This window comes from Mytilus californianus, unplaced genomic scaffold, assembly GCF_021869535.1.
Source record: "Mytilus californianus isolate M0D057914Y unplaced genomic scaffold, xbMytCali1.0.p SCAF_2, whole genome shotgun sequence".
NCBI lineage: Eukaryota > Metazoa > Mollusca > Bivalvia > Mytilida > Mytilidae > Mytilus > Mytilus californianus.
The window spans coordinates 118,926,095-118,951,422 of NW_026262668.1; the positions used below are offsets into that span (position 1 = coordinate 118,926,095).

The window sequence follows — 25,328 nt, forward strand, 5'->3', positions numbered from 1 at the left end:
TTATTTGACAAAGTAGTTCAGCCGATATTACTGTACAGGTGTGAAGTGCCTGTGGGAATGGGTTACCCCTCTGTTATAGAACGTGTTCATCTTAAATTTTGTAAACTACTGTTTAATCTAAAAAAAATTCCACACCTGACTTCGTGATCTATGGGGACCTTGGTCGATACCCGCTGGATATATTTTTTATCACATTACGAACTATTATTTATTGGGCAAAGCTTGTAACCGTAGAAGAAAAGAAACTTCCTGTTATTTTATACAATCTTGTTACTGGTAGTTAAAATGGAAACATAGCTTAGTGTAGAAATGTAAAGTGTGTGCTTGTTACACCCCAGTTCTATTGTTATACTTCATAGTTTCTGTTTCTGAAACAAGTGTATATTGAATAGATCTATTGTTACGAATGACAATGGATTTTGTCCACAGGGTGTGACGAGCGGGGTTTCTGGAAACCCCTGCTTCTACATCCCGAATGCACAGTCCATTGTTATTCATAACAATAGAAATTGTTTTTTTTTTAATTGCATGAACATCAGAGATTACTAATATTGTTCACTACAAGTTATTTCAAAACATATTAAAAAAACATATTTTCAGGAAATTCCAATAGCGAAAAAGATATCTATTTTGTATTTTGAATTAAAAAAAAAAATAAATATGTCTTTGCTTGAAGCTACAATTTTAATCCCATAAGGCAATGTCTGAAAGAATATACATGTAAAGAACTTTTATTTGAATTATACATTAAAAGCATATAGTTTTCATTTGGACTAAGTCTTAATCATAAAATAAATATTAATGTTTGGATTGTTGAAGACTAATGATGGCACCCAGGGGCGGATCCGGCCATTTTCAAAAGGACTTGCTAACCCAGGATAAAAAAGGGGGGGGGGGGGGGGTTCAGCCATTTGTCCCCATTCAAAAGCATTGATTGTAAAAAAAAGGGGTTTCAAACCCCGGACCCCCCCCCTTTCGATTGTCCAAAAAAGGGGGGTTCCTACATAAGCAATCTGTATTTTTGAATGTTAAGCGTGTCCGGTCGTCGGGTTTCTTATCCAGACACACCTATCCCTCAGTATGTTCGAATATGAATGTTTCTTTAATGTTCAGAAGAAGGGGGGCTTTTTTTTGATAAAACCGTAACATGTGAAATACATTTATGATTACCTTCATTAAACTGATACATGTAAGTACTTTGGGTTATACATATTGCGTTATCTTCAGTCACTTCTGCCAAATACAACGCCCGACTCAAAATGTCGTCCGTCTTATACCCGTCCATATTGACAACTGCATACAAGGATCATGATGTATTTTTTTATGATAAGAATGCACGATACGGCCAACCTTGACCTGCAGATCCATGTTAGCACATGGAATTAACGGGAATATGCAAAACAACAACTTTGAAATTTGTAAAATCTACTCACTTGTTAAAGTTTGAATGAAGATCGTCAAAAGAAGGTTACTGGTGGGGTTTCATTTAAAAAAAAAATTCTTATTAATCATGGTTTGATATTGTCAATAAAAATGCTATCTGTTCTTTTTCATCTAATATTCCATGTAAACAAATATAGGGTTTAGCATCGGGTGTAAGTTAGTTATACACTTCCGGATACTGTGTGTCTGGATAATAAACCTCGACGGCCGGAGGCCGGAGGGGTTTCTTGTCCAGACAATCCTATCCCTCTGTGTATAACTATTACTTAATTGTGGACTATCAAATATATGGAACACTAAATTTTTTTTAGTAACAACTGGTTCTATAATACTGTTAAATTAAGATTAACTGACCAGTTTAGACAGATATGCTATGCTACTTTACAGAACTCTCCAAAAGCTCTAAATTAAAAATTAGTCAAACACAGTCTAAAATTTTAAACCTTCTTCATTATTCTAGATGACAAAAATATTGCTTCTTTTTGAAGATTTAAAACTTTGAATACCAAAATTCCTATTGAAATTGGTAGATGGCAAAATATTAAGAGGGAAAACCGTATTTGTCCTTTATGTAATTCCGGTGATATTGACGTCAAGATTCGTTATATTTTGGAATGTTCGGCAATAAATGAAAGTAGACAATTAAAGCATCATTTTTTGTAAACAGACCAAATATTTTTAAAAATTTCAAGATCTAATTAATAGCAACAACCCGTCTGAACTAACTTGTGACAAGTTGTGCACATTTATACGAATAATTAAGAATGCATAGAATCCCCTGGGTAACCACTTTATGTCTCTACTTTACATTGTACTTCAGTTTTATAATATGTATGTTTATTTATTTGTATTTGTTTTTATCATATACTTATAGAAAATAATGGTATAATTGTATCCATGATAAAACTTATTTGTACATATATTTATTCATTAAATTTGAAGAATTGCCTTAGCCGTGTGATATGACTTTTGTTATCAACTGCTTCCGGTTTATATCAACTGCTTCCGTTTCATATCAACTGCTTCCGGTTATTATCGCATGCTTTTCTGTAACGTTATCGCACGACAGTTCGACGTCATTCGGCAAATTCCGGAAAATGTACCTAAATGGTACGTTTTTTTTTAGCAGAACATAACAAAGTTGGAGAAAAAGAAAATATTAATAATCAGGAAAATATATTATTAAAAAATACAAAACAAATATTACAACAAATGCATTGTTTCAAAGTTTTAAAAATAGTTTTGTCTGTATGTCTTCTGCTGAAGTATATGATAAAAAGAACATAACATGTCGTTTTTCATATCAGACCCCTTATCAGCCCATGGTCAAAATCATCCCTCGAGCCTGTCGGCTCTCGGGCTGATAAGGGGCCAAGAGCTCCAGATAAGAATTCACAAATTGGGGTTTTTACCCACCATTTTTTATGTTATTGGGTGATAAAGTTTTTTAATTGCATTATCAATTCCAATTCACCCCTCAAGCAAATATCAAATTCGGTTTTTCACCACCAAGCTCCTTAATGTATTGGGTTTTTTCATCAACACAATATTGAATATTTAGGCATGTTATAATCACATTATATCAACCACAGATGTGTTTCCATCTTAAATGTGTTTCTTTCTTTGTATATGTGCTTAGCTGTTTTATTTGGTTTATTCACTGACGAGCAATTGTACGTTTAATTTGTGTCCCGTTTTAAACGTTCTGTCAGTTTTGTATTTTCTCAAAACTTATGTAAACTGCAGCTGGTGTCACTAGTTGGACAGTAACTAATTGCCTTTCTAGATCCCATATGATCACCCTACAGTTTATAGTTGGGGTAGGTGTGGTTAAGTGTTTAGATTTTTATGTAATATATGTGAAATTTAAGTGCTGTAAGAAAGTTTTGCCAGTCCTTTCACCTATTTGCCAGATCTACTTTTTAATAAAAATAAAAAGTAGTTCCCAGATTTAAGATATACCCCAAAACCTTGAGATTTATAGGGTGGTTTAATGATGGAGACCACATTCAACTTAAATTTACAAATAATTCTGCAACATCAAGTAAATAAATGACAATGTTATACTGCACTTGCCAATAAGACAACTATCTTAAGCATCCAGAACAATTAGACCAAAACAAAGAAAGTGTCAAGCTGCATAATTTGACGTAAAAAACGGATATATGTATTCATTCGATCATCAACTAAAATGAAAAAAAAAATATATAAACTGTTTTTGTTTAATTAAATTTACATAAATCTGGGTTAAGTTGTCCCTTATCAGAACTTTTGGTTTCCGACGCTTTCCAACTACATATCATGTCATAATTGATTTGGCCTTTCACTTTTTCCAACTGATTTCGTTTTTGACGAAACCCCGTGTTTATCGTTCTATAGCAATTAATGTTCTCGTACCTTTAAACACGCCCGTGCGTTCAATGGACGCTTCCTAAAATCACTAGCTGAGTCTTGTTATCATCATAACTTTCCCTCAGCTATCAAAAAGAAGCCGAAAACATGCTTCTATTCAATATTTTTATCGGACATTTACTTTCGTTTTAATTCATTGTATGTTATGATAAATCCCGAGATAAAAATATGACACCATGTCACACGCTAATTGGATAAACGCCGAGAAGATCGAAATGTTTTCATAAACACGTGTACTTTTTGAGCAACGGAAATTCCAACAGGGACCCATTACAGCTACTTGATGCAGGGCTCTATTTTAAGAACGAAAGGAAATTTCCAATTATAAATATTATAAAAATAGATTTACGCGACGACTGTAATCAGATAAGGGTAAATAACGCAAACGATAGCGAATAAAAGCGTTAAGAACTCATGGTTTTGGCATATAATTGGGTTTTCCTTTGAATTAATTGGGTTATTGAACCCTGCAATGGGCAAATTGCATTGGGTTTTTAATTATTTGTATTGCGTGATCACGCAAATACGCAGCTTATCTGGAGCTCTGTAAATAAAGGGGTCTGATATGAAAAAGGACATGTTATAATCTATATGTATACATTATACTTTGGTTTACGAAAATAAAGATATATATATATAAAACGTTCACTCGCCTGATTTAATCAATGTTTCTTTTGCATTTTGCTAGAAAATACAATCACATTTTTACTTCGGAAGAAAGCCCACTTGTCTAAACAAGTCGGGGTTATAAAAATCAAAAACAGTTTTAAGTTTCGAACCAAAACATGCAAGGAATTCTAGGCATTCATTAATTATTCGTATAAATTTGCGCAATTTAACTTGTTTAGTTCAGACGGGTTGTTGTTATTAATTAGAGCTTATGTTATGTCCTGGATTGTATACTATGCCGACTCTAAATAAAGCTTATGTTATGTCCTGGATTGTATACTATGCCGACTCTAAATAAAGCTTATGTTATGTCCTGGATTGTATACTATGCCGACTCTTAAATAAAGCTTATGTTATGTCCTGGATTGTATACTATGCCGACTCTAAATAGAGCTTATGTTATGTCTTGGATTGTATATGCCGACTCTAAATAAAGCTTATTTTTTATTATTTATTTATAGCTCTATTTAAATTTCGTAGGTATTTATATTTGGGCTGATTTGTGTTATTTTTCTGAAGAAAAAGGGTTAAAAGGACGAAATAAATTTGAAGAAAATATATAAAGGGTGGGCGTATAGGATTTAGAATGTTGATAATAACCAGAACGAATAACAAACCATTTAGATTTTGACACCACAATTGCGATAAATTAATGTTCGTGAAAATTTGGAAATAACCCTTAAACATTTCAAATGTAGACATATAAAATTGAAGAATGGAAAAAGTTTAAAATTGAGAATTGTCTCTTCATTTTCACACCGCACATAAAAGGAACCGAATAAGCAATGTCAAAGACCATGTTTTTTGCCTTGAGGTAAATCAATTATAATTGGATTGGTTGATTGTTGGTTGCTAATACAATTATAATTGGAAATAGAATGACACAACCAGCTCAAGTTGTCCTTCAACTTCACGTTTACTATAGCCATGGGGTGAGGCATGATCTTTTGTCTAGTTTATTAATTGGTATCATAAACACCACATCATATATCATTAAATAACCAAACGTAAGTTGATTAGCTTAACGTCCAGTTTCAAATAGTTCAAACTCCCCTCTTTAGCCTTGGTTCTACTGCTAGATTGGAGAAGTCCATGTTACAGTACTTCTATATCCCAGTCGACCCTTGGGAAACGTAATTTGAACGATCACTAGAACAGCAGTCGATTAACTGAATGTAATAAACAGCCTTAGCGGGACAAACATTATTCTCTCCTTGTTATCTACAGGAATTCAAATAAAAAAATAGGAAAATACTAATATGAAAGACATTTTTTGGTATTACATAAATTGTATATGTAGAATGTTTTAACAATTTAAGATTTACGTGGCCATTATTACACAAGTAAACCGACACAGAGGCGTCATGACTTCCTGGATGTTGTGGATATTTTGGCTGCTGTCTTTTGTTGTCAATATCATACCGCTTGTGTGGAATATTACAAATCAGGTAAATATCAGGATTTGTCTTTCACTTATCTTTACTAAACGAACATATTGATAGACGTATATAAAAGAAAACAATTGATTGCACATTATATACATTAATAAAATCAGATGTGGGATATACTTTAATGAGACAGCAATCCAACAATAAAACAAAAGACATCTAGAGGTCAAGGTACGGTATTTAACAAAAGACGCCTATAAGTGTGTGTTAAGATTTAAGGGGCCTCAATGGATGAGTGGTCTAGTAGTTCATCTACTGTATCACTAGCCTGTTGACACTGAGGTTGTGAGTTTGACCCCGAACGTGGCAGGTGTGTTTGGCTCCAATCTTAATTCACTAAAATTGCCAGTTTTTCTGCCGAAGGTCAGAAGTTCACTCCAGACACTCCGGCTTCGTCCACCAATAAAAAAATGCCTCCACGAAATAGCCAATAGTGTTGTAATTGGCGTTAAACATCAAATAAATCAATCAACCAAGTTTTAAATCGTAACGAGTCTAAAGAACTATACAAAAAATAATAAAGACTATCAAAGATCGGGCATCAGCACCAAATTTAATTCAATAAAAAAATCAACATGTACGAAAAGAAATCAATCGCCGGTTAATTATTTTGTTTTATCGGGATTAACATTGATTTGATTTTTATATTTTAATATATAACTAAGAATGGATTGTAATCTTTAGTCTTGTCGATGCCTTATTTTGGCATTGCAAAAGGTTATGCTCTTCCCTAGACTGATTATAACGTTTTTACACTTAATCAATTGGAGGTGAATTGATTGATTGCTTCGAACTAGCTTTCAGTAATTGCGACTGTTTTTCTATTATAATAACTAAATGATCTTGTATAGGAATTGTAACATTCTTATCTTGTCCTGTGCACATTTTATTTTGTATACTATATATTATTATTTCAGATAACTTGAAATTTTACAACACTCATTGTTCACGAAAAATGTTCGTCATATTTTCTTGGCTTCTAAGGAAGCGAAAAATTTTATATTTGGTCTGGAGCTAAAAATGATATTGAAATTTAGATGTAAGCAATTTTGACAACTGCCGTGCAGTCACTCCCTGTTTACCAATAGTTTGAAATCTTACCACATTCATTGTACAAGGAAAATTTTCGTCAATCAAGTACAATTGAAGATAGTTTTGGAAATCCTCTTCAGCGGTTATGCTTCAGTATACAAGTTACCTCAACAAATTGCTTGCATGACAGACCCGTAATTGGCCTTGTTTGAAAAAGCTCAATTAAAACTTAAATGTATAACTTATAAGTAATTTAACAGAGTTGGCTGTAATATTATATTTTAATTTCACGATTATTTGTTGTGTATATTATAGCATTTTTATACCTTAGTTGAAATTTTATTTTTCAGTTACTAATTTTTACAATCGATCTTTTCTCATTCTTTACATTTGTTTCAGCCAAAGTGTATTAACAGTATATTCCATTATGTGTTCTTTGTTGTAATACTTGTCCAACTGATATTATACAGTTTTACAGACAACCCATTTAAAGATGAATACGAGCATATAGGAAAGGTAAACAGAAAAAAAGTATTAGTTTATCATTGTAAACATTCAATTTAATGAGTGTTCACTTGACTTATTATTATTAATATTACTATTATAAAATTTTTAATTGACAAAAATAAATTAGGCAAGCTTGAGCATTACAATTCATACGGATTCACGATAATTCACATAAGTTATTATTTGTCGTATATTACTATCAGTATCGTTGCACAAATCTTAAGACTCACATTTGTATAATGTTTTCTTAGCTGCGTAGTATCGCCTATTTTAGACGACCAGTTACGAACAAGACACTGTACACTTCTCAGATTTACAAGAACACATTTGACAAGGGAAGTCTCGCTTAGATTCATTTTATATAGAATTTCATTCTAAGGTAAACAGTTTGTTCATGCTAGCAATTTTTGCTTTGTAGACTTCAAATCAAGCCAATTTAACAGATAAGGCTGCCTACCAGGCGCAAGGTTAAATCTAGAGAATGCATCCATACTGCTGTTATTTCTTATTACTTAGTATCCCTTTTTACGACAAATCCACAATTTAACATTAGAAATATAAAGGTGTTCCAGACTTACCGTTTTAAATACAATTTTCCTATACTGTGCATATCGCCATCCTCTATGCAGCGTTCAGCCCATTAGCTCAACAAATATATTGTGCATTTCCCCATTCTCTATGCAGCGTTCAGCCCATTAGCTCATTTATATACTGTTGATATCCCCATCCTCTGTGCAACGTTCAGCCCATTAGCTCATTAATATACTGTGCATATCCCCATTCTCTATGCAGCGTCCAGCCCATTAGCTCATCAACTATACTGTGCATATCCTCATTCTCTATGCAGCATAAAGCCCATTAGCTCATCAAATATACTGTGGATATCCTCATCCTCTATGCAGCGTTCAGCCCATTGGCTCTTTTATATACTGTGCATGTCCCCATTCTCTATGCAGTGTTCAGTCCATTAACTCGTCAAATATAATGTGCATATCCCCATTCTCTATGCAGCGTTCAGCCCATTAGCTCATCAGATATACTGTTGGTATCCCCATCCTCTATGCAGCGTTCAGCCCATTAGCTCATCAAAAATATTGTGGATATCCCCATTCTCTATGCAGCGTTCAGCCCATTAGCTCATCAGATATACTGCTCATCAAATAAACTGTGGATATCCCAATTCTCTATGCAGCGTTCAGCCCATTAGCTCATCAGATATACTGCTCATCAAATATACTGTGGATATCCCAATTCTCTATGCAGCGTTCAGCCCATTAGCTCATCAGATATACTGCTCATCAAATAAACTGTGGATATCCCAATTCTCTATGCAGCGTTCAGCCCATTAGCTCATCAGATATACTGCTCATCAAATATACTATGGATATCCCCATCCTCTATGCGGCGTTCAGCCCATTAGCTCATCAGATATACTGTTGGTATCCCCATCCTCTATGCAGCGTTCAGCCCATTAGCTCATCAAATATATTGTGGATATCCTCATCCTCTATGCAGCGTTCAGCCCATTGGCTCTTTTATATACTGTGCATGTCCCCATTCTCTATGCAGTGTTCAGTCCATTAACTCGTCAAATATAATGTGCATATCCCCATTCTCTATGCAGCGTTCAGCCCTTTAGCTCATCAAATATACTGTGGATATCCCAATTCTCTATGCGGCGTTCAGCCCATTAGCTCATCAGATATACTGTTGGTATCCCCATCCTCTATGCAGCGTTCAGCCCATTAGCTCATCAAAAATATTGTGGATATCCCCATTCTCTATGCAGCGTTCAGCCCATTAGCTCATCAGATATACTGCTCATCAAATAAACTGTGGATATCCCAATTCTCTATGCAGCGTTCAGCCCATTAGCTCATCAGATATACTGCTCATCAAATATACTGTGGATATCCCCATTCTCTATGCAGCGTTCAGCCCATTAGCTCATCAGATATACTGCTCATCAAATAAACTGTGGATATCCCAATTCTCTATGCAGCGTTCAGCCCATTAGCTCATCAGATATACTGCTCATCAAATATACTATGGATATCCCCATCCTCTATGCGGCGTTCAGCCCATTAGCTCATCAGATATACTGTTGGTATCCCCATCCTCTATGCAGCGTTCAGCCCATTAGCTCATCAAAAATATTGTGGATATCCCCATTCTCTATGCAGCGTTCAGCCCATTAGCTCATCAGATATACTGCTCATCAAATAAACTGTGGATATCCCAATTCTCTATGCAGCGTTCAGCCCATTAGCTCATCAGATATACTGCTCATCAAATATACTGTGGATATCCCCATTCTCTATGCAGCGTTCAGCCCATTAGCTCATCAGATATACTGCTCATCAAATAAACTGTGGATATCCCAATTCTCTATGCAGCGTTCAGCCCATTAGCTCATCAGATATACTGCTCATCAAATATACTATGGATATCCCCATCCTCTATGCGGCGTTCAGCCCATTAGCTCATCAGATATACTGTTGGTATCCCCATCCTCTATGCAGCGTTCAGCCCATTAGCTCATCAAAAATATTGTGGATATCCCCATTCTCTATGCAGCGTTCAGCCCATTAGCTCATCAGATATACTGCTCATCAAATATACTGTGGATATCCCAATTCTCTATGCAGCGTTCAGCCCATTAGCTCATCAGATATACTGTTGGTATCCTCATTCTCTTTTCAGCGTACAGACCATTAGCTCATCAAATATATTGTGGATACCCCTATTTTCTATGCAGCGTTCAGCCCATTAGCTCATCAGATATACTGCTCATCAAATATACTGTGGATATCCCAATTCTCTATGCAGCGTTCAGCCCATTAGCTCATCAGATATACTGCTCATCAAATATACTGTGGATATCCCCATTCTCTATGCAGCGTTCAGCCCATTACCTCATCAGATATACTGCTCATCAAATAAACTGTGGATATCCCAATTCTCTATGCAGCGTTCAGCCCATTAGCTCATCAGATATACTGTTGGTATCCCCATTCTCTTTTCAGCGTAAAGCTCATTAGCTCATCAACTATATTGTGGTTATCCCCATTCTCTATGCAGCGTTCAGCCCATTAGCTCATCAAATACACTGTGCATATCTCCATTCTCTATGCAGCGTTCAGCCCATTAGCTCATCAGATATACTGTTGGTATCCCCATTCTCTTTTCAGCGTACAGCCCATTAGCTCATCAAATATATTGTGGATACCCCTATTCTCTATGCAGCGTTCAGCCCATTACCTCATCAGATATACTGCTCATTAAATATACTGTGGATATCCCAATTCTCTATGCAGCGTTCAGCCCATTAGCCCATCAGATAAACTGCTGGTACCCCATCCTCTGTGCAGCGTTCAGCCCATTAGCTCATTAAATATACTATGGATATCCCTATTCTCTATGCAGCATTCAGCCCATTAGCTCAATAATATACTGTGGATATCCCCATCCTCTGTGCAGTGTTCAGCCCATTAGCTCATCAAATATACTATGGATATCCCCATTCTCTATGCAGCGTTCAGCCCATTAGCTCATCAAATTCACTATGGATATCCCCATTCTCTATGCAGTATTCAGCCCATTAGTTCATTGATATACTATGGATATCCCCATCCTCTGTGCAGCGTTCAGCCCATTAGCTCATCAAATATACTATGGATGTCCCCATTCTCTATGCAGCGTTCAGCCCATCAAATATACTATGGATATCCTCATCCTCTCTGCAGCATTCAGCCCATTATCTCATCAAATATACTGTTGGTATCCCCATCCTCTGTGCAGCGTTCAGCCCATTAGCTCATCAAATATCGCCATTCTCTATGCAGCATTCAGCCCATTAGCTCATTAATATACAGTGGATATCCCCTTCCTCTGTGTTGTGTTCAGCCCATTAGCTCATCAAATACTAGTATACTATGGATATCCCCATTCTGTATGCAGCGTTCAGCCCATTAACTCATCAAATATACTATGGATATCCCCATTATCTATGCAGCATTCAGCCCATTAGCTCATTAATATACTGTGGATAACCCTATCCTCTGTGCAGCGTTCAGCCCATTAGCTCATCAAATATACTATGGATATTTCCATTATCTATGCAGTGTTCAGCTCATAAAATCATCAAATATACTGTTGGTATCCCCTTCCTCTGTGCAGCGTTCAACCCCTTAGCTCATCAAATATACTATGGATATCCCCATTCTCTATGCAGCGTTAAGCTCATTAAATCATCAAATATAGTGTGGATATCCTCATTCTCTTCGCAGCTACCAGCCCATCAAATATACTGTGGATATCCTCATCCTCTGTGCATCATTCAGCCCATTAGCTCATCGAATATACTGTGGATATCCTAATTCCCTACAGCATTCATCTAATTAGCTCATCAAATATACTATTGGTATCCCCATCCTCTGTGCAGCGTTCAGCCTATTAGCTCATCAAATATACTATGGATATCCCCATTCTCTATACAGCATTTAGCCCATTAGCTCATTAATGTACTGTGGATATCCCTATCCTCTGTGTAGTGTTCAGTCCATGAGCTCATCAAATATACTAAAAATATCCCCATTCTCAATGCAGCGTTCAGCCCATTAGCTCATCAAATTCACTATGGATATCCCCATTATCTATGCAGCATTCAGCCCATTAGCTCATTAATATACTATGGATATCCTCTATTCTCTGTGCAGCGTTCAACCCATTAGCTCATCAAATATACTATGGATATCCTCATTCTCTATGCAGCGTTCAGCTCATTAGCTCATCAAATATAGTGTGGATATCCCCATCCTCTATGCAGCGTTCAGCCCATTAGCTCATCAAATATACTATGGATATCCCCATTCTCTATGCAGCGTTCAGCCCATTAGCTCATCAAATATACTATTGGTATCCCCATCCTCTGTGCAGCGTTCAGCCTATTAGCTCATCAAATATACTATGGATATCCCCATTCTCTATACAGCATTTAGCCCATTACCTCATTAATGTACTGTGGATATCCCCATCCTCTGTGTAGTGTTCAGCCCATGAGCTCATCAAATATACTAAAAATATCCCCATTCTCAATGCAGCGTTCAGCCCATTAGCTCATCAAATTCACTATGGATATCCCCATTATCTATGCAGCATTCAGCCCATTAGCTCATTAATATACTACGGATATCCTCTATTCTCTATGCAGCGTTCAGCTCATTAAATCATCAAATATAGTGTGGATATCCTCATTCTCTATGCAGCTATCAACCAATTAGCTGACCAAATATACTGTTGATATCCCCATTCTCTATGCAGCGTTCAGCCCATTAGCTCATCAGATATACTGCTCATCAAATATGCTGTGGATATTCCCATTCTCTATGCAGCGTCCAGCCCATTAGCTCATCAAATATGCTGTGGATATTCCCATTCTCTATGCAGCGTTCAGCCCATTAGATCATCAAATATAGTTCGACATCAATATTAAGTCTAAATCAATAATCCTTGCAAATTAAGACACCCTTTATCTATGAAAAATGGATTGACCTGTTGTTGTTTTTAGTCTTGCCTTTTGATGGATAGTTGTTTCAGCTTAATGTGTTCACCGAATTAGTGATTTTTAGTTCCAACTTCTAAGCGTAGGGTATCATGCAGGTATCACAGAAATCCACTAAAAAAGTCCTGCCTTGATATACTAGGTTATTTGACAAATATTCATATAAGTAATTTTGGACAATTGAATTCCGAATTCTGGTACACTTGATATATATTAGAAATAAAATATGGCGAAAAAGATGTATGTTTAAAAAAAACAATGGCGCTTAAGGACTGCAGGCAAGAAGTGAGGCTTGCCATATACTCCGAACAACCAATCGTGCGCAATAGAAAAAAAGGCCTCCTTTCAATGTACAAAACACAAATTATTTCTGGTGCACCAGTCTAAAAGTGTACCTATACATATAATTCTAAAAACAAACGCATCATAATACCAAAAAAAAAAAAAAAAAAAAAAAGACGCATTTACTTTTTGTTATGAATATATTGATTAAACATCTGCTCTATGAGAGTTTAGTTGGAAAAAGCTTGGGGTTTAAGTTACTGATCGATTTAAAAGAAGATGTTAAAATAATTCCATTTTTAAAGGTAACACGATACCAAATGACGTTACGTTATGAGTTATCGTTCCTAACGTCATTGAACAACGTTCATAGATACCAGTCAATGCACCAGGTTCCCTCGTGTTTCGGGCGGTTGACAACACAATACATGTAGGCCCTTAACACTACTCATTTGGGGCCCATTATATCTTGCTGTTCGGTGTGAGCCAAGGCTCCGTGTTGAAGGCCGTACTTTGACCTATAATTGTTTACTTTTTACACATTGTGACTTGGATGGAGAGTTGTCTCATTGGCACTCATACCACATCTTCTTATGTCAACAGACGCTGTTCTTTTATCGTGAAAATAAAATAATAAAATAACCTTTAATTTTTGGTAAACATTTTTTCATTGTAACTTTGCATAGATGCAGAATGCCGAGAGATTTGATGCAATACGTTATTTGACATTGATTGCTTCGATCGTCTTTATCCCATTCTTATTCTCATATTTTACATTTGAATATATAATTTTTTTCAAATGTTCTGTATCTGTTAATAAGCAAATATTGTGCGATTTATCTAAATATGTTCTTATGTATAACAGGCTGAGTTTTTTTTCTGGGTTGAGTTTTTTTGCAATAAATTCTTATTTATGATGCACGCCGTTTCCCGATAAATTTATTTTTTTTAAGTAGAAATCAAAATTGTAGAAACGGAGGATAATATATAAAATACTGGGAATTGTCCCACTACTAGTGCAATTTCGTTAAGAAACCCATTAGTTTAAAATAGTTGCCGAAAAACGCTGCTAGCAAAATAGAAAAAAGGAAATTTATTTGGAAAGGAATACGGATATAATTTAGCGAAAAAAGCACCGTACAAGCAGACATGGAAACTCAGACAGAAAATGGTTTTTTGGAATGGAATAAACAAAGAAGAATAGTTGAACTTTGTTATTTGGCCGCACAACTTTCCCTATTTTCCAAGTGTAACCTGTTTAGGCAAATTATTGGATTGTACATAAGAAATCCGATATGGTTTCGGAATCTTGTAAAAAATAAGTTGCCAGCACTGTTATCGTATAAGCGCAAGTTACACAGGACAGCAACATTGGAATGATGAAAAATTTAACAAAGGCTTGAAAATATGGGATGTCAACACTTAATGTGCACCCGGTTGGACGAAATAAAATTAAATCATTCAGATCCCATTACATATTTTTTTTCATTTGGAAACAAATTATTTCTCGAAATTTACAATCAAACGATTCATTAAAAAACCAGTAGCCCCACAATAAATGAATAGTCGGTGCTTTGATGAAGGTAAACCCAGAAAAGCGCTTCCAACCAGACAAATTATAAAGAGATGTTTTAGTTAACCTATATAATTCAAACGACAGAAACATACTGAAAAAACCAACGAGATTTGAGATTCATATTAATTTACGCTTGGGTGTGTTTTGTTGTTTGGGTTGGACACGATGTGCAAGTACAGATGATGAAAAAATGCACCATTTCACAAAGTGGTGAGACAAAAACAACTCATCAACGATTAACAAAGGTGCCTTTTTGGGGGAGAGGCACATTGCTGACATAAGGGTAAGAAAAAGTCCGAGGGTATTAGCAGTCTTTTAGGGAGATTTTATAACAAGTACATATACAAGTATGTATGTTAAATAAAGTGTTGGTATTTCTTTGTGTGCATAAATGGAGATGTGGGATATACAATAAGACAGCAACTGGCCAATTACCGACACACAAAACCAGACATCTAGATAACACGTGACAAATGCAGGATGGACGAGTATTTTTTTACAACTTATTTAAGATTTAGTAAAGAATCGTTGGTCCCTTGAATTTGAAAGTTAATAAGTATGTTTTTTTATAGCAAGTATGGAATCTATCAAATTATAACATCACATATTCACAACAATAGTCAGTTATCAATTATAATAGTTACATATGTCAGTCTCCTAGTACATATTTGTTACAGTCTTTAAACTTCTTGTATTTCAGAAGAAAACTCAAACCATTATGAAATAAGGAGATGTAGTATAATTGCTAATGAGACATCTTTCCATCAAAGACAAAATGACGTAGATGTTAGCTTGCTTACATTGCTACACTTGAGATCTCCCAATTACCATTCCACTATGAACTGCTTATTCAAAAAGATATTTTGTCACCAAATGCCTTATTTTGGTCCCTCGCAGAGTACATAGTCCGGCTTACTCCTTCTACATGTACAATTACATGCTTGAACTTTTATATTGCAACAAGTGTTTTACTTATATGGAGAGTGCATATATATTCTCAGGATTTTTTATTGTATAATTTTCCACGAATGTCAAAATGTTGAACTTTGTCTTTTCAAGTGAAATTTTGCATACAGTTTGCAAGGTTTGTCCGATTAACTACGCACACAACTCACACGTTTACACTATACAGAGTATACTATATCAAGAATATGTATTTTTACAAGATATTGATTTTATATATAATTTTGACCACTAATAGAATGTTTATTTTTTTTTATGTCTGCTTTAAATGTGTCTTAAAGACACAACTATTTAAAATTGTATTGTATCGTCTTGAACATGCATGAAATATTTGCCACCGGACGTTAAACAACCATCAACCAATCAATTCAAATTGTACTTGAAAATCATTGTTTACTTAATCAAATTTTTGAAGCACTTTATTCATGCATGGAAGTATCGGTGGCATCACCTTTGTCTAGTTTGGTAGGGTTAAGTTGAAGATTCATTTTTTTATAGGCTGAATGTGCGCCCGATTAGGAATAAAACTAAATCAGTAGAATTAATAGAAAATTTACGAAACCGGACAGGGGAAATGAAAACAAAATAACAAACACCATTCAGATCCCGTTACATATTTTTTCAATACCTCTGAGTAAAAATAACGTTATTCTGTATTCAGTAACGTCACCTTTTTCTGTCAAATTCTTTGCATATCGATCAACTTTGAAGCAATTTATCTGAAAACAAGGATGGTGACAAATGTGTTTCTATACATGTACGGATTCAGTTTACAATCCTTGATATTATGTTAGTTTTTAGTCTTTCTCCGTATATAAGAACATAGCCATCCATTGAATAATTCAAAAAATAAGTTAAAAAAAGGACATTTTCCCTATATATCTATGTAAATTCGTTTCCAAAATTGACGTTTTCTTATGAAAATTATAAAAGATCAGAAATAGTGACCCCCATTTTTTATTTCATATTCCGATTAAACTCGAATAAAAGAACAAGTGTGCAAAACATTTAAAAATCGGTAGATATGCAATTTGGTATCTTGTTACCTAAAGAGCATTGAGTTATTAGATATAATCTAACTATTATTCTCACCTAATACTGTATTTACTAAGTTGATGTTAGCTAATGCCCTACTTCAATGTTAGATAAGTGCCATTAACATTATGTGTATTACAGTTGGTACCTCCAAGCAACCCTCCAATTACATATATGCCCCCAGTCATGTAACACGAAAGTAACATAAAAGTCAACGCATAGTTATTTAATCAACATTAATACAAATACAAATAACTATCAGCATGTTTAGCACTCATCCTTAGTAATGCTACTGTGAGAGCGGATTGGAAATCGAACAAAAATGTAAAGCGTGCATCCATCAGCAATGTAATGTAAAGCATGGCTTGGATCTCAAAACGGGACCAAGTGTGCGGGGTCTGCAAAGGAACCATGCGCTACCGCGTCAAATTTAATACATTAAAAATACAAATAAATTCGACATTAAGACCTCAGTCTCTTTATACAGATGCCCTACGGTTGGAGGGTAAATATTCAACGAAATGGCATATTAAGCATAAACGTTTTTAAATACAATCCCAAGAGTAACTAATTAAGGTCTAACTGTAGTTTATAACTCCTCAATTATACTTTTACGGAATTTTTGTAGTAGTATTCATATCAATTTGACAGTGGTTATTGTGTAACAAATACATAAGGTTTTTTTATTGTAAATTATTTTATTACACTTCATTTGTTCTAGCATTGAACATGCACATGTAATTATGATAATTATAGACCTATAACAGTTCTACTGTGTCCTTCAAAACTAATTGATAGACACATAGCTGTACATTTTTATAAATACATAAAGAGTAAAAGTTTCCTGTTGAGTTCACAGTCAGGAGTCAGACCTATGCATTCATGTGTTACTGCACTTACCAAACTTATAGATGATTGGTAAACAAGTATTGATAATGGAGACATTACTGGAGTTATATTCCTAGATTCAAAATTGGCGTTTGATTTGATCTGCTAAAAAAAGTTGGAGATTTATAATTTCGCTAAAGATATTCTTGAAGGTTCACGTCTTATTAATAGCAGAGATTGCAAAAAAGTTAAGATGTTCAAACACATTATCTGATGCGAGAAATATGAAAACCGGTGTCCTTCAGTCTCTAGTCTAGGACCAAGGACAGAAATCAGACACAATGACAATATCTGACAAATTAACACTGATAAACAGATAAAATGTATCTATTATTTTTTCTTAAATTGAAATAATATAATTTTTGTTTATTTTGTCTCTTTTCTCGAATTGTACATGTTAGCGGGTCTTTCGAAAAAAAAATAAAGATTTTTTTTACAATAGAAAATATCCTGTTCTAATTTTAGATGGAATGTCCAGAAACTTACTCTTCTGTTGTGTCAAAGATTTTATTCTGGTGGTATAATCCGTAAGTTATAGCGCTTTATGTTAGTTTGAAGTTATAATGCCTACGCTTTACGTTATTTAGTGGTATAATCCGTAAGCCATTACACTTTACGCTGTTTTGATGGTATAATCCATAGGGGGGGGGGGGGGGGGGGGGGGGGGGGCCCTTTTTGTGGGAAAAATTTGGTTCATTATATAGAGAATCACTGAAGCATGACTGGAGTGTCCCCCCCCCCCTTTAGGTCAGTCAGCGGGCCCCCCTCATGAAATTTTGCAGTTTTTGGTTATTATCTTGAATATTATAATAGATAAACTGTAAACAGCAAAATAATTCAGCAAAGTGAGATCTACAAATAAGTCAAATGACCAAATTTGTCAATTGACCCCGCAAGGAGTTATTGCCCTGTAAAGTCAATTTTTCACAATTTTTCGTAAATTTTTGTAATCTTTTACAAAAATCTTCTCCTCTGAAACTACTGTCAGTGTCAAATTAAACCAAACTTGGCCTAAATCATCCTTAGGGTATCTTGTTGTCTTATTCTTATCAAGATGGCCACCATGGCTAAAAATAGAACATAGGGGTTTACTATAGAAGCCAATGGGAAAATTGTAAAAAAAACAATTTCAAATGGTCACAACTTGAAAATTAATTTAAATAATGATAAGGGTTCTTGAGTTACTATTGTAATACTACAATGAGATGACCTGCTTTTAATTTAACTACTGGGCCAAATTAAACCAAACTTGGTCTCAATCATTATTGGGGTATCTAATACTATTTATTATGATTTTAACCTTATTTTACATGATTTCCAAAACCACAATAGATACAGGTGAGCGACACAGGCTCTTGTGAGCCTTTAGTTTCTTTCTAGCAATGATGACACAGTGAACGAATGGATTTTTTAACTATGCTCAGTTTATTATAAATTTCATGATAAAAACGTACACTTTTAACAAGATACAAATACTTTGGAAAGCCAAATTTGTTATTTTAGTTGCGTATCCGCAGAAAAAAAACACACTTTAAAAAATAAAGAAAGTTAGACATACTTTAAAATACCGATAAAAATCGATATCATTGTTGGCCATGTTGTCTGTTTTAATTTGTCTTGTGCTTACCGATTACCCCCTTGGTCTCTCCTCTCTCTTTTTAAAGTATCATGAATCACTTTCCCGTGAAAAATACTACACCAAGGTTATTACTTCTGAGAACATGTATGATTGTTAGGATAAGCATCTAAATCCAGCCAAATGTGTTTTCCTCTTATAGTTGATGTGTTTCCCTCGGTTTTGGTTTGTGACCCGGATTTGTTTCAGTTAAATCGATTTATGACTATTGAACAGCGGTATACTACTGCTGCCTTTATTTATAATTGTATTACAGTGTCGTTACAATGTGTTACAAGAAGACAATAGTCAAAGAAGATTTGTGGGACAATTTACCATGCCTTAAGGCAGAGCCAGTTGTTGCCGAAATACAGGCATCATGGAGAGATGAAGAAAATCGTTCAACACTGGATAGGTAATTTGAATTCCAATCGCCGCCTACTTTGATTAAAATCAACTACACAACTGGAAACCGAAGCAAATATTTTACCATTTTACTTTCATAAATAAAAAAGGAACCTTGTAACGGGTTTGATTAAAATTTAAAGCTTTTAAGGGTTAGCATCATATTGAACTATATCTTTAATCATATTTCGACCTGGTTAATTCTAGCTAAAATGATAAATACAAAGACCGATAATAATATGTGTCTATGTAGGAATTTAATTGTTATGACGAATTCTTGTTAAATATTAGAATTGCTTTACAACACGATTCAAGATTCAAGATTCTTTATTTTTTATAAAGCAAGTTAATGGTAACAGAAAAGGCCATTAACATTAGAAAATATATACATCCTATACCATTACTGTATTTTCAGCCGTCAATTTGCTGATAAGCCTTCGAAGAATGGACTTTTTAAAACAGGCTATTACGAAATTGGAAAAGAAACCGTTAATCTGCAGAAGTATGACCATTGTCAAATGATTCAACCACACATAAACAGTAGTGTAAATGATAGTAATCCAACATTAAATGGCAGAAGCTGTAAACAAGAACCATCGTTACTGAAATGTGTGGTGAAACTGTATGGATATGAATGGCTGCGTGCTTGTTTTATTCAAATACTGTCAGACGCTGCAATGCTAATACAACCACTGATTCTTGCGTGAGTACAGTATATGTGTTAACTACGTTACTAATTTCACACGATAGTCACGCTTGAATGGTATGCGATGTACTTTTGTTATATTCAAGTTGATTTATTTTTGATTTGGTAAAACTGTTCATATACATGTATTGTATTGAGCATAGGGATATACGTAATATAAACTTTTGATAAATGACAAATTTTCACAAAACAGTCGATTATGGTAGGTGTAAATATATTTGGATCTTTAATATTCATAAGCATCAATTTTTCCGAAAAAAATCTACAGAAAAATTAAAGATTGATCTTTTAAAGCATTGATCATATCTGCCCCCGGCAACAGTTTTTTTTATTCGTGCTACTACAAATGTTAATAACTGAGGTGTATTTCTTGCTTGTATTTATTTATATTTTCTTTCACTCATTTGTGAATTAAAATTAAGGCATATTAATTATTTTATTATAACACGTTGGACACGTCGTTCATTAACACCCCCTTATGTTTTTACTAAAATCACTTGACAACAGACTTTACTTTTTGATCTTAAATCGAAATAATAAAAACTAAATTGTGATTAATAAATTACACCATAATTTATATTTTGCTACATGTATATACAGTAACGAAAACTGATATGTTCGTACATCTTGTCGATACTTATTTGTTGGCATTGCACAAGGTCATGCTATTTATCACGTCCATGCACTAAATCTGTTGTGTACCGATTGATATTTATTTTGGGAAAACATTTTTTTAATCATTTAGTTTTAATCTGCTTTGAACTATCTTTCAATTGCTACGAGTACTCTTAGATCGATTCTTTGTGATGTGTCAAACCCTTTCCAACTGTTTTTTTACAGCTTAATTGTTATTATGTTGTGCTGTTACACTACTGTGTCAGATTTTGGGAGGGTTCACCGCTTGCAAACATGTTTAACCCCGCCATATTCTGTATATGCATGTCCCCAAGTCAGCAGCCTACAATTCAGAAGTTGCAGTTAGTTGCTGTATATGATAGGCCGAGGTTTTGTCTCGTTTGAATTGTTTTACAATTTGTCATGTCGGAGCTTTTTATTAAGGACTACGGTATGGTATTTGCTTATGTAGTCTCTGGTGGATAGTTGTCTCATTGACTATTATATCACATCTCTTTATTTTATTTTTAAAAGAGCCAATATTTCAAAATATTGTTGTTATGATTGTTTTGGTTTAACGTCATAAATTATGTTAAACATATTGTCCATGTGATATATTCATTATTTAAAGACTTCTATGTTTTATATGTAGATTAATAGTGGAGGAAGTCCAAATAACAGATAAGTATACCTGGTATAGTGTCGTACTTGCGATACTACTGTTTCTCCTTTGTCAGCTACAATTGGTGTTTTATTTGCACGCAGAACAGCTTACTCTTAGACTTGCATTGAAAATCAAAACGGCTTTAATGGGAATGATTTATAAAAAGGTATACTATACTAAATGAAAATATAAATACAGAAAAATAAAGAATAGATAAACATGGTTGTTAAAATATAAAGAATAGAGAATACAGGACTTAGTTTAGTATATATGCATGCATTGGTTCAATAATTTCGATAAGATTAAAATTACAAATTACAAATTCATATGACTGATATTGAAAAAAACGTTTCCATCAAATGCATCGATTTGTTATATAATACTATACCGAAACTATAGCCTGAGTCCTCTTTACATTTATTATTTAATGTAATTCAACAGAGATTGCAACAGCCTTAAGGCTAATAGAGGCTATCTTCAACAAAACACACGACATATATACAAAGTAACTACAATCTATGTTACGTAATGAAAGAATTATGATTTACACATACACATATATTCATACACACAAGTTCGCAAGCATATGCACAACCAGTTAGAACTTTCCACTTTTACAAGATAATAAAAACAATGTCAGCTATATCCATATCATTTCATCGTTAGCAGAAATTATTACTATTTTACTTATACAGCTACAGTTTAAAGAAAAGTAAATACAATTAGTTACATTCCCATCTACTTTAAACTTTATGACTTTTTGTGACAAGGAAAACAACCTGTAGTTTTATTAACTAAATAATTAATTTCCAACCATTTCAGACTTTTCAAATAAAAAGCAGTGAGAAAAAAACGTATACGGCTGGTGAAATAATGACTTTGGTCTCCGTGGACTGTCAACGGATTCAAGATGCTTTCCAATTTACTCAACAACTATCATCGTTTTGTATTGTGCTTGTAGTTGGTCTCTATGAGTTGTGGAAGCCAATGGGGATATCATTTCTTGGATGTCTTGGTGTTATTCTTCTTATTTTCTTCTTGAATACAATTTTTGGAAAACTACTGCAAGGTTATTTTGAAGACATATTCATGTATAAAGGTAGTAGAATAAAAATATTCAACGAAGTCATGAATGGAATCAAGGTAATTTAATTGTGTGTAGTGTGCGAACCATTACCAGTAAAACTATAAAATTACATACTTATGCGGTTGGATGTGAAGCTCTGAATTGTTCGTTAATCGTAAATTTTATCAAAACTTTAATCTAAAATTTCAATTTGGTTTCAAGTTGTTTGGAATTTTTATATTTGAATTAAAATTTCAAAATTTCAAAAAGTGAAAATAGTTGAGAATTGTTGATACATGCAATCAACACTTCCAAGTGAAAATAACACTGTTTTGTAATCGAATATGAGTTCGAGTTGAAGTTTACATTCGTTATTTATGTGTGGTTTTAAAAATTGACGATCAAATGAAAAATTCAAATGAAAGTTCGACTCAAATTTGAGCTACTCTTTTTGACATTGCTTATGTTCTAGTTGAAGGTCAAATAAAAGTTTTAGTCAAGTTCCAGTTCGAATTGAAATTTGAAACAAAGTAGAAGTTACGAACAAATTGACCTCCAATTTGGGTGAAAGTTCCATTAAAAACCCTGGAACAAATAGTTGAAGGCCGATTTCAACTTCGAGTTTCAATTTGAGTTATTTTTTTACTTAACAGTAGACTATTTTTGCCCGAGTGCAAGCTTTATTCTGAGTGAATATATCCATATTAAAAAAAAATTTGAAAATTTGATTTCCGTATTGAATTTAAAAAAATAAACTCAAAGCCATGTTTATAAATTTTATGCCATAAAACGTTACGCTGAACTTTACATACTTTATGTATTTGATTATCAATATTGTAAATGAGTTGATACCATCAAAATCATAGAAAATCTTAATATCGAACTGTGACATTTTCTATATTGGAGATCATAATTTTAATAATTCATATATCTTACTGATATCACATATTTTTCAGCTGATTAAAATGTATACATGGGAGCCATTTTTCCTTACAAAAATAGAAAATATCCGACGTAAAGAAATTGATGTACTTAAGAAGATATCGAGAGTTACAATAACGAACTTACTGTGTGTAGATCATAGTCCATTTTTTGTAAGTATCATTTATGTTTATATAGTGGTACTCTCTCTGTAACTCGTGAATAGTTTTGCGCATGCTGTAAATTCTATTGATTAATATACAATGTAGTATCCTTGGAGAAGACGATCTACGTTGGACTAACTTGTGTCTAATCTTTTTTGCAATATTTTTAAAGTAAGCAAAAAAAACTATGTTTTAACTTATAGCTTCGAAATTATCAAATCTATCTATGTAGCATTTTGAATAGGAATTATTATTTATCAATGTTAAGCTGTATCATTTCTGCTTTTTTTTTGCAGACTTAAGTAAACATATGAATGAAAAACGGTTCTGATGCACACATATATATATAACTTGACAATTGTCATTTGTTTTCAAGTTTTGATACTATGTTTGTTTTTGAAACATTTTTCGTTCATATTCAGGAAATTTGACAAAATATATTAGAACTTATTTTGGTAAAAAGAATAACATGTATGGATGTTTTATAAAACTAAGATGCTAATAAAATATGTATTCCAAGGGGAAATGGAAAAACGTCGAAGACGTCAACACCGTGACAAAAAAATAAGATGAATAGACTAACAAACGTCCACAAAACACAATACATAATAATAAAGTTTGACTAACGCGAACCATACAAAAAAAAACCTGGCATGAACTCGTTTGTCATAATTTATGAAAATGGTAATATCTTTTACAAATTTGCCAGAATTCAGGAAGACGCATGGTTCAAACTGATATATAGTTTACATTATGCAGGTTGTTATTGCAGAAACATTTAAGCTCTTACAGGCATAACATTTTTTTGCGCTTATTTACAAATACATTTTTTATGCACTTTTGAAAATAATTTTGAAAGTCTATGACGTCATAAGTTAAGTTGACAAGTATTCATACTAGGGTCTTAATCATTAATGTAAGGACATTGTATTTTACTGTTGTTTCGTCTGCAAATTACACCCTTTCAGATCATTTTGTATTCCGTGTTAACAAGAATTACTATCAAATTCTGATTTTACGATACGCTTAAATGTTATAAGTGGTGTCTCCTTCCTTGGCATCGTCCAGGTTTTACAAAAATGGACTGGCAGAACAAATTAATTTCCTTGGTTTAATAACTAATCAATATACAATAAAATAATGCTTTATTTAAAAACACTCTTGCACATACACATTTTCTCTTTTTCCCTGTCGTTCCTTCGGCATGTGTTATTTTACATGCACCACTCTGTATTGAAACATGTGTAGAATGTTAATTACAATACCCGATATTAAATGAAGTTATAATTATTGGTTGAATAGCATTATTTCTTTTTTTCATTTTTGTTTTTTTACACATTACTCACATACGGGT

At 33.8% G+C, this 25,328-nt stretch overlaps 1 protein-coding gene across 1 annotated transcript in view; it reads left to right on the forward strand.

Annotated features, from left to right (window-relative positions):
- The window catches only part of LOC127730853 (ATP-binding cassette sub-family C member 3-like), a 77,774-nt gene that overhangs the window by 26,409 nt on the left and 26,037 nt on the right, over positions 1-25,328 (forward strand). Inside the window, exons 5-12 of the mRNA XM_052239456.1 lie at positions 5,844-5,972; positions 7,404-7,520; positions 18,284-18,345; positions 19,711-19,848; positions 20,254-20,541; positions 21,812-21,989; positions 22,646-22,966; positions 23,846-23,983. Of these exons, the coding sequence (XP_052095416.1) occupies positions 5,844-5,972; positions 7,404-7,520; positions 18,284-18,345; positions 19,711-19,848; positions 20,254-20,541; positions 21,812-21,989; positions 22,646-22,966; positions 23,846-23,983 (1,371 nt within the window). The remainder of the gene's footprint in view (positions 1-5,843; positions 5,973-7,403; positions 7,521-18,283; positions 18,346-19,710; positions 19,849-20,253; positions 20,542-21,811; positions 21,990-22,645; positions 22,967-23,845; positions 23,984-25,328) is intronic.